The sequence below is a fragment of the Bombus terrestris genome, chromosome 1 (assembly GCF_910591885.1).
Source record: "Bombus terrestris chromosome 1, iyBomTerr1.2, whole genome shotgun sequence".
NCBI classification, from domain to species: Eukaryota; Metazoa; Arthropoda; class Insecta; order Hymenoptera; family Apidae; genus Bombus; species Bombus terrestris.
Genome location: NC_063269.1, coordinates 6,764,558 through 6,779,892, shown reverse-complemented (window position 1 = coordinate 6,779,892; position 15,335 = coordinate 6,764,558). Strand labels below are relative to the sequence as shown.

The following is a 15,335-nucleotide window of genomic DNA, read 5'->3' as shown; positions in this document are numbered from 1 at the left end:
TAGATTTGCAACTGATAATTTTAAATAAGTCGTCTCGTTTCCTATCGTACTTTTTGATAGTCGAACAAGATCTTCATCGAAATCATTTCCAGAAATCTTACACTTTCAGGGTTTCGTTATTGTTATCTGATAACTTGTATCTTTTAACAATGCAAATAGCTTCGTAAATTATAAATAACGTAATAATTTATCGAATCTTACAAAGATATATTAAAATTGCGATTAGACGATGATGAGAACAATGGTACGCAGAAAACGTGTGAAATTCGTGGAACTGTAATTCCAGGCGGCTAATGCGCCGCCGATTATACGTCTTTCACGGATTCTTCGATCCGCGTATCCTTCTGATCCAGTTTCCATATATTAAGAGTAATAAAAAGCAAATTTCTTGGCGTGTCCTCTTGCTGCCGGAGGTTCAAGGATAAAACGATTCCCTACAAAGGGGCAGTCCTAGATCAACCGGCAACGCTTTCGCAATGCTTTCAACAGTCAAGGACGTGGAGGAACCTTGCTCATCTGGCGATTCGTTTCAATCAAAAATTATCAACTCTCGAGGACGTTTCACGCGATCTAAAAACGTGTGCCAATGTCCTAACGTAGTATCAGACTCCCTTCTAAATTTCTCCCTTCGAAAATAAATATATAGAATTTCATGTAGGAAAATTTTAAAAACCTTGAAACGAAGATATTTTTCTCAAAAAAGGGGGATTTTTTGATACCATCCGGTTATAGCTAAATCCTGTAGGAAATTAGCAGATAAAAATTGCAATTACTAGCAATCACGAACATAATTATAGTTTCTCCATTTTGTTACTCTTAAATCTGCTACTAAATAATTTAATTTATATATTTGTAACTGCGAAATATTATATCGCATCGAAATGGAATTTGTTAGTTTTATTTAGAAACTAGAGGGTGTACCTGATATTAAAAACATCTGTCTTCTCTAGTGATCTCAACTTTTGTAATCCCGTCATCGGAATATGCAACTATGCAAATAGTATCTCCGATCGAGGCGATCTCTTCTCTGAATCTTAGCTACAAGCTAAGGCGATCGACGTTGCAATTATTTAACTCGTAGAGTGTCATTATCATTTTAACTTTCTTCGTCCGCCTTTTTTTCTTATATATATCATTCTTAAATTTTCTCCTATATTTATAGCTGTTTTTCGTTTTCTTTGTCGTACATCTATTATCCATTATCGTAACTCATTTCCTTCCTTGTACCGTAAGTCTGGCCGTGATTTGTTAAATAAATAAATCTGTCTACCAAGCTGGTTGCGATAAAGTTAAAAAAACAATCGAGTCGTCGAAAAGATTAAAGATCGTCGTACAAACAGAGGGAAAAGTGTAAAGCACGTAACATCAGCACAGCTGGCATACATTCCACGCACAAGTCAAATACCTTTGTCATTGCTCTGTTAATGGCCCGATAGTGACTCTATTACCGCTGAATTAGCATCGCAATAAGTACGAGTAAAACACACAGCATTAACGCTATCGTCACGATCGTCCGTTCTTAGGTGGAGTTTTCTACAGTTCTCTCAGCCATAGATAATCTTTTTCTCTTGCTCTCTCTCTCTCTCTCTTTCCCACTCAATACCTTGATTGTCCAATAAAACGACGATCGTGGACATTTCTCTCAAACGGCGTATAAAATCTGCTCTCTCGGAGCCCGTGGAAAAGATCACCGGAAGAAGAGAGAAACCGAGTACGGTATTCTTGAATCTTCGCTAACCGCAGCCTCCACTAGTCCATTCCCCGACAAATACGACGATCGCCAAACATTTATTTACCCACGAACATCTTTTCAAACACCCGCGCCAACGATGTGGAAACTGCCGATAAACCAACAACATCATGGTCAAATAATAATATTATTACGGCTATTTAAATAAATACACATAACTGGGATCGCGAAAAATGAGCGTATTACGCTGTTTGGTAACAAAATTGCAAACATTACTTCGTCATGTTGATAAACCGACGTAATCCTTGCCAAATATCATAATCGTAATACTTTGCTAAGCTAATATTTTTAAGTGATTTTTATGAACCAATACTCCCGTGATTAATACATATATATATATATCAACGTGATTGATACGATAAAGATATTATTATTATCATTCACACGAACGTATAAAATATACAGAACGTATAAATCATACGGAAAATCACGCAGTTAGGTAAGAAAATTCTGAAAACTTGCCGACAAGAATCTTCGAAACACGTAGAAATGAAACGATAGGTTCTAATAAGATCGCGAGTTTCTATAACAGATCACGGCGTTAGGAAAGATCCACGAACTTTCTAAAATCAGTGATCAGCGGCTCTGCCTTGAAATTTCGATGGGACGATAAAAATCGGCTGGATAAATCCGAAGGCATCTGACAAAGGCTCGTTTTCGTTTCGCGGTGATAGCAAGGTGTCGCAAGTCTCAAGAGCGAGCGAGCGAGCGACCGAGCACGCAGTTAGACGCACACGCGTGGGCGTATCACGCGGAGGTGTGTAGCCGGTCTTTAGAAGCGGAGAGATAGCCGCGGCTATACTTTCGAAAGCATCTGGTTTTCTGCAACCGGAGGAAACTTCCTCTGGCCAGGAGGCGGACGGTGAGGAGCCGCGCGCGCGTCCGCGTCACGGCGAACCAGTGCAAACAAACCGAGGGGCTCTTAACCAAACGAGACGAAGTAGAAGAAGAAGAAGAAGAAGGAGGAGGAGAAGAAGCAGAACACGAAGAGGAAGGAGAAGGAGAAGATGAAGAAGAGGGAGAAGAAAAAGTAGGAGAGGAGCGTAGAGTATGCGTGCGAATGCGTGTCGCAAGAGGGACGCGCCTGCAGGGGATAGAACGGGAGAAAAAGAGGGATCAACGCGAGGGATTGGGAGGAGACGAACCGAGTGGACAAGACGAACCAAAGAGGAGCCAAAAGTCAAAGGAAGAGAAAGACGTCGCGCAGGGAATAAGAGAAGGAGAAACAGCGAGAGGGAAGAATTACCGAGGAACGGAATCGTGGCTCTTTCGATGTATGCAACGGATACCTGTGGATACGTGAACGCGCGCAGAGGTGTGCGCCTCCGATCTTGTGTTTTATATTGAATGATCAAAGATAAACCGGTTGTGCTCGCGAAGGAGAGGAGCAGAGAAGCAGAGAGGAGTGAGAAAGAGAGAAAATATACAGGTGCGAGGAGGGTAAGAGGAGGATCGACGTGGGGAGAGAGAGAAACCGGTGAGGAGGAAGAGGAGGAGGCGTATGGAGGTGAGAGAGGCAAGCAACGAAATGATCTAGGCGCGGCAAACAACAAACTGTACGCACGAATACATAGGCATTTCAAGCTCTCGCGTATACATGACCGTCCCAATGCCTCGTTCTCGTGCTGAAACGTGCCTCGTTTAATATCCACGATGTCGTTATGGCAGACCTCTCAAGTGTTACCTGCGCGTATCGCGCCGAGGATACAACGATTACAAGCTAGACACGCGCCGTTCCTCCAAGATCACCAACACTGATTCTTAACTCTGTTATCCACCGAACGAACGTCTCCAATAAACGTTTGCTAATGTTCGCGATCATTCGCATTGAAACACTTGCCAAGTATCCTCTCCACGAAGCAAATGTTTGCGAGCAAAAGCCCATTCGCAGAGAGGAGATCAAGTGCATCGTAAATAGATTCGAATCTGACTAGAAAGTTCCATGCATTTCGTACGTACGTACTTCGAAGGAAAAAAGGATACGTTCGAACTGTAACGTGAGAAAGTAGGAGCAATAGAGAAACACGAGCCATATCTTCGAGTATGATCGAACCTTGACCAAGTAGATTTCAATTTACTAAGAGTACTTTAAACATGTAACACCTACTTGAAATACACGCGTATAAGTATATATGTCATTTTTCTTATTTCTAATTTTCAACATTTCTCATCTTTACAGTACAAGCGTATTACTTTTACATAATATTTTACATAATAATATGTAAATATACGTAAGAGGTACGGTTTTCTAAGTCTACAAATACTCATTCTGAGATTCGAAATCAACTTGTTTAATTCATATTCGTTGTAAATTCGGAAGATGAAACGTTATCTAGAAACGAAGAGTAATCTAATTGTACGAGTCTCTTGTACCGAAATTAACTTGCATCGAAATTAATCCCAGCCATACGTATATGTGTTTCGTAGAACAAAACGATGGTTCCTTGGAACATGGGCAACGATTAATGGTAATGCTATCATCAACACGTTGTTGCGAATGCTTTCAACTGTTTATACTTGCTTAAGGCTTGAGGTACATTTACACGTGACACTAAATCGTGACTTTACAGTCATGACACTGAATGTTAGAGCAGTACATTCTACTGCTGCCTCCCTCCCTTCCTCTTCGAGAGGAAAGTCATGACTTTGTGCCACGTGGAAACGTACCATTTACTGCCCTTGCGTTCTTCGCGTTTCCATGGAAGCAAATTCACGTTAGCAAACGTTAGCAATTTTTTAATGCTTTTTATGTATTTGGCTTACTTCTCTGTTTGTCTGTCTGTCTGAGTGCAATTTTTGTAAACGAAATTTCACCCACTTGCAGACCAGCTAGAAAGCTGAAATTTGGTACACACGCTCATTTCCGATGACGATACAATATAATTTCAGAAAATTGACAATTTTTTTTTATTGGAAATAACAGTCTGCCGACGACTGTTAATTAGTCGAGTAGAAATCTGTAAAAATCTTATCTCACAGTGACGAAAGAGTAAAAGGAGAAATATACAAATTAAAAAAAGAATAAAAAGATAATCACCTTCATTGGAAAGTGTACTAAAAAGAAAAGAATAATTGTCCTCGTCAGGTATCGTGAGCACACCTGTTAATCATAGAATAGAAAATCGCTGAATCGTTGGTCTCAAGATCACTAAACAAATAAAAACCTAAAATATTACATCTCTAATTTATATATTTTTCGCTATTGTCGATCATAAATCGCCCGGTTCTTTTCGTTGGACGTTTTTCAATCATCTTGGTCGGCGACGAAAACTGAGCGAAACGATGAAATAGGTTTCGAAGTTCGAAATTCTGCCGACAAGGGATTTAAACTGAGACATCAAATGGAAGATGCTGGGTTGAACATTCGCCTGATGCTTGTTAGTTACTGCCACCGTCTGACTTTTATTCCCTCTTCTTTCCTCATTTATTTCGTCTTTTCTTTTCTTTTCTTTCCTTTTTGTTTGAGCTTCCTTTCGTAGAAGAATCGGTCTTCGAATCTCGGGAACAGGATGAATCGTGGTTTTTAAGTAGTGCTCGAGGAAAGATGTTGGTTCCAAGTGAAGTATTTAACGGCCCTGTTAGTTCTTTTCCAGCATAGAATACGCGAAGCACATACAGACAGAGTGGAGTGTTTGATGCTCGTACCTTTGTATGCATAAAATCTCAGCATCAAAAGTCGAATCGGGTAGGAAGATACTAGTTCCTTTTTAATCATAGAATGTTAAATAATTCGATGGTTCTCGTTAAAGTTAAGAATGCTGAATGATTAATAGAATTTCACAAAAACCACTGCGTCGTTATTACAGCGATTATGTTGTTACTGTTTTCTGCGCGAAGAAATTCAATTTCCGATTGATCGCCATAAAGAGAAAGGATAATCGTTAATAGCTTGGTGGAAGACTAGATGTTTCGATTCCGACAACTGGATAGGCAGGGATCGGTGTAATTATTTCGCTGGATCGTTTCAGGCCTGAAACGATAATTTAATTTGACGTTGCAACGTGTATTCCCGCTAGACTGACAGGAGTTTTGCAAGAAAATTAGGTGGAACGCGATATAAAGCATTCTAGCATTATTCAATTATTCAACAATCGTGATCCAATTACTGCGTCGATGTCGGTAATCCAAGGCGCCCTATCTCGATCTTTCCTTCGGAATATCGAACGCAACCGGCACTTATTCAACGCGATCAATTTATTCTACAACGTGTAACAACAAAACGGATTGCAAGCCAGCCAGTGCAGATAAAACTCCATTGACGAATAGATCGTACAAGGTTATTCGCTCGTATCGACTAACCACGCTCGAATTTCCATCGATGTACAAAGAACTACGTACGTACGCGCACGAGAGCGTGTCGAAGATTTCTCTTTAACGTATAAATAAATACGATTCGGAGGGATAAAATTGATCAAGCAACGTCGACATAGAAATAATCGAAGCAAATATAGTTAAAGAGCGATGAAAAAGATTTTAATGAACGTTCAACGCGAACCTTTTCGAGATCCTATTCGTCTGACGGGCCGATAGCTGCTTAAACATCGAAGCCTGATACGAAGATCATCGATGAATCTCATCTCTGGCACTCGAATATACCGAGAAAACACATGTTCGCCCGGAATATTAGCCCGAGATCTCTGTAGCTGGTTGTTTTTCGTACGTTATCCCGGTAAGATTTAATCGGCCAAGGCTACCACCGTTCCCAGATCGGTGAAGAGATCTGGCTCGACGACCGTGCAAAGAAACGAAAATCATCAATGATCTAAAGCTCATCGGTTCGTGGGCCAGCCAACAGGTGTAGCTTATCTAAAGAATCAAATCAAGGTAATCTTCCCTCGTACGCCTCGTGACGATTCTCATCTAAGATTCGGTGGCAGAATTGGATTCAGGGGCGTCCTTATCTCACCATCTGGGTCTTCACTCCGTTCACGTATATCGTTCTCCGTTTCTCTCGTATAGTCTCACAGCCGGACTTTGTCCGTTCCTCGGGCTAAATCCCACGCACGCACATCTCGCCAGTATAGGAAGACAAGACGACGCCACGGCTTGGCCTCTTGTCGATGATGTATTCGTGCTGGCTAGCAGTAGGAAGGACCTCGAGTGACGCACGAAAATTCGCAAGAAGCGAGCAAGATCTACGTCCTCGATTCGCAAACCATCCACTCCCTCCATTTCCCTCTGCGTTTCGTCTCTCGTCGTCTCGTTACGTTTCGTTTCGTATCTGTCCTTTTCAACGTTTCTACGTTTCATAATAAAAATCTTAATATTTCCAGTTCTTCGCAGGTCTATCGCGAACTAACGTATTTTTATGTAAATTATTTATAAAGAAAACTGTCTCCGTTTGTCAGGATAAATGAAATCAAGGATGAAGTATTAATCTTCGCCGAGGAGATGAATAAACTGAACGAAAAATAAAAGATCAATTTCGTCGGAAATAAATTTACTTCGCCGAATCTTTCTAACACGCGAGCGCTCTCGAGGCATCGTTCTGGCGCATAACTCGCACGTAGAAAATAATCAGTGACAAATAGAAAATAATCGGTGACAAATAGAAAATAATTGTGGCTATATTCCACGAAATGGACTGCACGTGCACGAGCGAGCTCCGAGGAAGAGAAATGGACCGGAAAGGTGGAAAGGCCCGAGGCCTGATACGAAGCCATCGCTAGCCGATCGGTCGCGTACAGGACCGAAGGCACAGCGTGCGAGAGCAAGGAACGCTTTTCAGCATGGGAGTGAGAGCGTGGAACAGGTGTACGCTCGAGAAAGCATATACCTGTACACATCCGCGGAGACTGCCTTCTCTGCTCTGCCAGGTGTACAAGAAATGCCCGGAATTCACCGCGTCGAACTTCTGACCCCGAAGCGTTTATTAGCCACGATCTATTGCTCAATAGGAAGCGTGCGCCGCGTCTTGTTACTCGTTAGTCGAACACCGGCTCTGCGTACACCATCCTACGATCCTTTCGTGTCCTTTCACGTAAGCAGAGACGCTTTCGAATTTATGTGAATCGTTTTATCGAAAATATCGTGTCGATACTTTTACGAATTTTCACGAAACGGAGACAATTCGTATAATGGAAATTGAGGATCTTGGGTCATAGAACAAAAGTCTAAATGCACGAACGAAAGAATATTGAAAGATAACATTCACAGCGACAGTTTCAAAGGATATATCCAGCGATGTAGGACTTTAGGATTCGATATCGCGTTTCGTTTGACTTAGATTAATTACAGGGAACAGAGTAGCTGTTAAGAAGTAGCTGTTAAGCTAGAGGTACGAAACTATCTTTTTCGTCAAAGTCGATTAAGAAATCCTCGATAATCTTCTACTCAAAAAATCAACAACCCCATAAAAAAAATCAATATTTGAAAATTTCGAGTTCAATATGCATATAAATGCTTACTATGGTACATTCACATGTTCGCACGCTCAATTACTGGACACTGAAGTTTAGCAAATGCACAGGATGGACTATTTCTGCGATGTTCCGCAGACTATCGAAAGATAAATCACAGGCAGAATATTTTAAAATTAGCCTCCTATGTTATATCGAAAATAATTTCTCATTTCGATTACATTGTGCTCGAAAGATTTGCCTATAAATTTCGATGAATGCAACAGATACCAACCGAACTTATTCGAAACCTTTTTCTACTTAAATAAACAACATTTTACGAACTATGGCGATTTAAAAAAATATTGCATAGATGATAATTATACGCAATATTACCGCAGAGTACTAAACTATTCGATATTTCTATCGCTTTTATTAAAAACTTCCTCCATTTGATCGAAAGTTAACGAATAGACTTCAGTAGACAGCTAATGTAAGGAAAAGCATAAATAGAAGATCATAAAACTCTGTACAGCACAGAAGTAGTAATTGCAAGATAGTAAATTTTTACTCACCAGAACGATCTGCGGGATGTACTGACAGATACAATCCCTTGTTTCCATCAGGATTATTCACCCAATGATCGAGAGGCTCGCTAACATTTAAAGTCAACCACCCCTCTTTTCCTGTCGTTGTATTCACCGCATCTACGTATTGCAACTCCCTTGTCCTACAACATAAAAGATACAGTCATATATAATACGACGAATAGAGCCACTGTGAAAATTTCTATTAAAAGTATGTATACTATTTATTGCAACGAGGCTTAATGCATCGCTACTTCATCAGCGTTTCCAATGTCTTTTTCTTTATTTTGTAACTTTGTATTTTTATCGTAATTTATTATGTATATATATATCGTCACAACTAAACTATAATATATTTCTACATTTGTAGATTGGTACACGCAATCTATAAGAGGTATAAGATCGATTTAGAACATTTATTTAACTTTGTCGTCTTAATATTCTGATTATTCGGATTGGCGATTACTTGGAAATTTCGAAATGTTCAACGTAACTCGATTTATGACGAATATCGATTTAATAGAAATATATCAGAATTGTAACTATTATATATTTAAACCTTAGCGGAAGCCTAGTATTAAGGCAAAGTAGCCGAGCAAAATAATATGTAAAACAGAGTTAAGTTTTCAAAACAGTATGTGTCAAAGATTCTATTCTAGTGGTAATGTTACCTTCTGACTAACAATAAGCTCTAAGCATTGCAACGCATTAACCGCTAAATGCTCGGTGTCACTAATATCCCTGCGATTTTCCTTGCATACATCAAGGAAAACTCGCGTTACTCATTACGTTAACACGCAGTTGTGTGGACATCATACAGACAACACACGTCACATGGAAATTATCTCGCTGATCAAAACAAACATCTTCCATCCTCGCACCTCTACAAAATTTTTACGCTTCTTCAAACGAAACTTCAAATATTTTCTCACTCTATGCAAAAACTATGAATTGTTAATAGACACTATTAGCTGCGCTGTTCGCTACACGGCCGCTCGTAAATATCTGAACGTCTTGGTCGGTTTTTAGTAATAATATCTACGCGAATGTTACGAAAGTAGAAAAATTAATAGTTAAAATGATATTTATCGTCTGCTGTGTTTACCATCTATTTCTGAAAGCCACGAATTAGAAATCGAAGGTGCTTTTTAACAACGATCCCAAAGGATACAGAGACGTGGCAATGGTAAATTTTATTTTTTTTTCTTTCAAGCATTTCAAAATATTTACCGATATTGTCCGTCTCGATTAGTATCTAAGGACATACGCGAAACGAACAAGGCTAAAAAATAAGAAACGAATATCCGTTTGTGGTCTTAACATATTCGTGTCTGAAGATGTTAAAGTTATCATCGAAGATGTAATAGGATGCTTCACATATTATACACTGAAATTTTCTATCAAAGTACTCTTTCCATTATCGCAATACCTCTAAAGTGTAACGTTAGATCGAAATACGTGCAACAACTTTTACTGATAATAAAAATTAAATTTTATCCATAGGGTATACGAAATACGTACGTGTTAGATAAAATACGTTGGAACAGAAAAATATATTCCGCTATATATGAGTATAACGATAGCAGAAAGTAGAGTAATCGTAGATGCTATTATCGATCAAGAAACGATCGGATACATTTAACCGATAACGTACATATGTATATCCTGACAATTAGCGATAAGCGCAAAGAGTGTTAATTGGCAAACAGCAAGATTCAACAGCAGATGGTCAAAGACGTATATTGTTTCTCTATCGTTGCACGGCTTCGAATCGCGCAATTCATCGATAAAATCGATCAATAGAAAACCACTGATTCTTACGTAAGCACGCTAACCGTGATATACATCGTGCGACGAAGCATATACGACTATTTGCCATAATTCGTCCTCGATCGTGACTCGACAATTCGCGCAAATCTATCTTGCACGTGGCTCGTGTCAATATGATTTCAGCGAAACACACTAATCATTGTTCATTGAGCGAACGGGCTCATCTCCGATCTCCACGGTCAAAGACATTCCTTAAACGACGCATTTATCTTTTTCCCGGGACTGATTATCGTTCCCATAATTGAATAATTGAGAACGCTAAAACTGTATACAGACGCAGGACGAACGTTCCCGCATAAATTTATCACCGGAGATTGTACGCATTATCCATTTTCTTTCCGTCTTTTTCCCTTTCTTTTATCTCGGTTTGTTCGTTTACGGTTTGTTTACGTCTGGAAGAATTTTTAATAAATTACGAAGCTCTTGCTACCTCGAGGTATCGTGGTATTACTCTACGCTAATATTTATTAATTCTCTTGGACGTTCCAGGATTTTCTTCTTTCCTTTAATCTCGATCGATTTAATATTATTTTTAATGGTTTCGAGGTACGCTTTGTGTCTCGCACGTTATTGCAGATTCACAATGTGCTTGTCAGTTTATTAAAATTTACTCGACTCTAAGGTTGTAACATTCGTCTCCTTCCCTAGTCGTCGATCTCGATTTATTTAAAAATATTTTTCTGTTTAAAAGAAGATTGACAGCGTGCTTGTCAGTTTATTAAAATTTACTCGACTCTAAGGTTGCAACATTCGTCTCCTTCCCGTCGATCTCGATTTATTTAAAAATATTTTTCTGTTTAAAAGAAGAAGAAATTTGGTATTAGTTTCGAACGGATGATTAATAATTTCACAGCGAATTATAAAATGTATTAATGTTCTCGGAAATAATCGATATACGTTTTGTTTCACGTTCGCGATAACGTATTGTTGGCGATACGGAATGTTTGTTTACTGAAATTAATTCTCTTAATGTGTTGTAACAGATGCGGCTGTTAAATTGTTTTCCTTCGGCCGAGAGTGAATTCCTGAATTGCAAAGCGTTGAATTGAATACATTTCAGCCTCGCAGCTGTGCATTCATAAACGTAAGCATTGATGAAGATGTCTCGCGATTATCAATCAACTTTTAGCTTTCCTGAGGTATTATGTATATTTGAATTTCAAAGTGCAGCCGTTACATTGTGATAAACAGGCACAAAGACAAACATCAATTTTTTTCCGCGGCAAATTGAATACCATCGCTCGATGATAAATACCGATTGAATCTTAACAATTTCTTGAATGCGAAGCGTGAATAGATAAACGATCGATGATAAATGATAAAAACGCGTGTGATAGAAATAAATTCAGAATGAAAACAAAATGTTGAAACAAAATAGCGATATCCAGTTGCAGAATTATAATTATTATAAAATTTCAATTACGTTTAATACGCGTGCACGGGTGTATATATAAACATGTACATACGATAAAATAAGATACAATAATTGGTAGCGATTGTAAAACTACGACAACAGCGTTATCAGAACGGTACACGTGATTCTGTATGATCATCTAATGCATTTATAATTACAATTATGCTAGGATATTACTCTATTTGTTATTATTGCGTTACTATTGGAAATTCAGTAATGGGACACGTAACTCATTTTGACAAATTTTTGACTTTTACTTATTACGATGAATAATAATTACAGAAGTATTAGACAAATATTTCGACAAGTAACAATGTATATGATAAATTTATAGAATATTCTATTACATTCTACTTATAGAGTACTCCGTTTGTATTAAATTAATACGATATAAATAAAGTTAAAATAAGAAGGAAAAAAAGGAACAATTGATCTTTCCAATTAAACGAACACGACACGTCAACCCCATAAACCGGCGAAACGGAGCGAGAACAGCCGTCCAAGAAACGGCGGCAAGCGAGAAAAATTTATGAATTGCTAATTGAGACTAAAAGCACGAGACCCTGAAGCTCGTTACGGCAAGTGTCACTGTCTGACTTTCGTCAGAGAAGTCCTCTTATCATGGTCCAGAGACAGCTGACGCGGCCTGGTATCCCTACCACAGGAGAACTCTTATGGAAACCTGGTGCGCACACGTAAGAAACCAGAGTCGCCAGCTTGTCTCGGCTGGACCAGAAGGTGGAGGAGGATAAAGAGGTGGAGGAGGATGCGTCACGCATCGAGTTTGACGGAAGAAGCCGAAGAAGAAAGAGTAGAAGGAGGAGAAGGAAGAGGAGGTGGAGTGGCTGCGTGCGTGTAACTGCGTAGGCACACCAAGTAACTCGTGCTCTTAACTCCTCGCTCGGAGCCCGTCTCCACGGCTAATTTACCTCAATTTACGGAATAGCGTTTCCTGTCGGGGGCCTGTATATCGGTCAGGTCACAGTACCAAAGTCTACGGAAGTATCAGACAGGGATGGCTCTAGACTAGCTGTCGCCATCCGCTATACGGTCTTTCTCGTCTGAGAAGCGGACACGTGGACGCGAACCGAGCAGCTTGCGTTGCTTGCTGAAACCGTCGGTCTGTCGCGTCTATCGAGATAAATCGTCCTTTCGAGAGATCTAATTGAACGGGGATAAGAATGGAACCGCGTCAAGACAACAATCGTCAACAAGATCGTAGAGATAATCGAACGAAAGTACGAACGATTGGATACAAGGAACGAGAGGAGTTGGAAAGATCGTTGTCAACTTTGAAATATCGTACCTATGCGCAGGAACTCGTCCAGACTAGACTGAAATATCAAATACCTGAATTCTAGAAACAACTGAGATGATCGAACAATATGATGTTATTTACGCGATGATTGAACAAGTTCAGAGCTAAGAAATTGTCAGAAAACGTACGCGAGGAGCTAGCATCTCTTCGGAATAGTTGAAATTAAACGAGTAGAGAATATTTTGAGAATAGTATCGCGGTATAACTTCTGAATTACGGACGACCAAAAATAGGTAGCTTTAGAACATTTCATTTTATCTTTGCAGCGTTTATACTTAAAAAGAATCGAAGAAGGCACAAAATTCGCGTTTGCCTTTTCATAGGTGAGGATTTTCAACGTTCGAGGATTACAAAGGGCGTAACAAAGGAAGAATGGGAAATTTAAAGGAAGGATAGACACCTGTAGAGAACGAGGTGAAATACACGTATCTGATCGTTTATTGACCAATTTCACCTAATATCCGTAATAAAAAATGTATCATTGCTGTAGAATGACCTAATATATAAGAAATATGGTGTAATATAGTCGGTGGTTCTAGAAAGGAATCGGTCGTTATTCGTGCGCCGCTAGACGGCCCTGGATATGAATGAGAAAGGTAGAATCGACGAGAGACGAGTGGGTTGGTCCCCGAAACTCTCACAGGTAGAACAAATACCTGAGATTTTTTCGGCGACTTAAGGACGGCCTAATTAGAGGCACGATGACGATGTCAAAAACCACGGGCTCTGCCTGAAGGAACACGAAATTGGTCTAGCCACCCACCCGGGTGGGATCTGCCTCACCAACGTCGGAAGAAGACAGAAGAGAAAGAGTACCGTTTTTCCACAATGCCCCTTCCCCGTTCTTCTCTTCGCCCTACTCGCTAGTTAAAGGTCACCTCAAACCTATCAGTCACCCTTACTCACCCCGAAATGGTAGCCAGTCAGAGCTGGCTGCAGGTAGGAACAATACCTGAAACACTTTTCCCAGAAATGGGACATTCCAATTAACACGATAATGACATTCAGGGAAAGAACACATTCCATTGCAAGCTCGCAAGGAAAAATACATAATCCGGCGTCTTCGAATTTGTTGCCTCGAACAAGGTGTGAGGTATGGGAAAAATTAGTTACGATTTTCAAAGAACATTCCTTCGATGGCACGTGTTTCGAGGATACAGCGATAGAAAACCTCGCTTCGGTCGAAAAGAATTCTGTTTATGTATGAAACGGATTTTAATTGAAAATGTATCGGGAAATATCACTCGAGCGGGAAAATTAGCATTGCGAAAATAATTTTAAGGGTACTGTGTTTTAGCATTAATGCTTTTCTACCATCTACTTTTAACACATACTCCGCAAGATATATGATAAATACGATCAGAGATGCTCTCTACTATAAATTACGTTTTACTCCGAAGAAAACCGTCTCTAAAAATTGATCGCCACTGGCATTAGGTATATTCCTATGAAATTCTCGCTAAATCGCACTAAACAAATTAGTTTAACGTTTTCACTTCTTGCGTGGAAAATTAGAATCTTCGAAGCAAATACGTCATCCGATTTCTTATCGAAGAAACTAATAAGAAAATTAATAATGCAATTTGCCGACTACTTTTTCGACTCGATAAGACTTTCTAAACTATCGGAACAAAGATCAGAACGACCGTGGCAACTATTACGATAAAAGTCCCGTATATCTTGGCTCTTAAAGAATTAAAAAGAGCCACATACTTAAAGGACACCTCGTATAATCCTCGCTGAAAGCGGATTATCCCTAACTTTGAACTGACAGCCCGAGTAAATCGCGTCACATGCAAACAAGCCCCTTTTACAAGACTCACCCGTCTTCGGTTCTCAAGACCCGGTAGGCTGTGATCATGTACGATCCGCGATTCCTCCGATTCTTCACGTCCATGCTGCGATAGAGCCTGAGCTCTGCACTGATTATGTGTTCCCCCGGTGGTACCTCGGAGACGTCAAACCATAGCCTTTTGCCGCGCTCATGCCTCACTCCCGGAACATGATGATCTGCAGATCGAGAAAAAGCGTCTCATTAACCGATAACGACCGAGCGAATCTGACGAAACGAAACGTAAACGTAGATTTACGACGGGAT

The 15,335-nt window shown here is 39.8% G+C and overlaps 1 protein-coding gene and 1 long non-coding RNA gene across 3 annotated transcripts in view; one reads left to right on the top strand and one right to left on the bottom strand.

The window, feature by feature from the left end:
• Nucleotides 1-15,335, top strand: part of LOC110119577 — a 49,709-nt gene that overhangs the window by 9,422 nt on the left and 24,952 nt on the right. The window lies entirely within an intron of this gene.
• Nucleotides 1-15,335, bottom strand: part of LOC100650311 (protein 60A) — a 42,036-nt gene that overhangs the window by 8,100 nt on the left and 18,601 nt on the right. The window contains exons 2-3 of the mRNA XM_003393195.4: nucleotides 15,061-15,247; nucleotides 8,664-8,818 (exon numbers count right to left, since the gene is read on the bottom strand). Of these exons, the coding sequence (XP_003393243.2) occupies nucleotides 8,664-8,818; nucleotides 15,061-15,247 (342 nt within the window). The remainder of the gene's footprint in view (nucleotides 1-8,663; nucleotides 8,819-15,060; nucleotides 15,248-15,335) is intronic.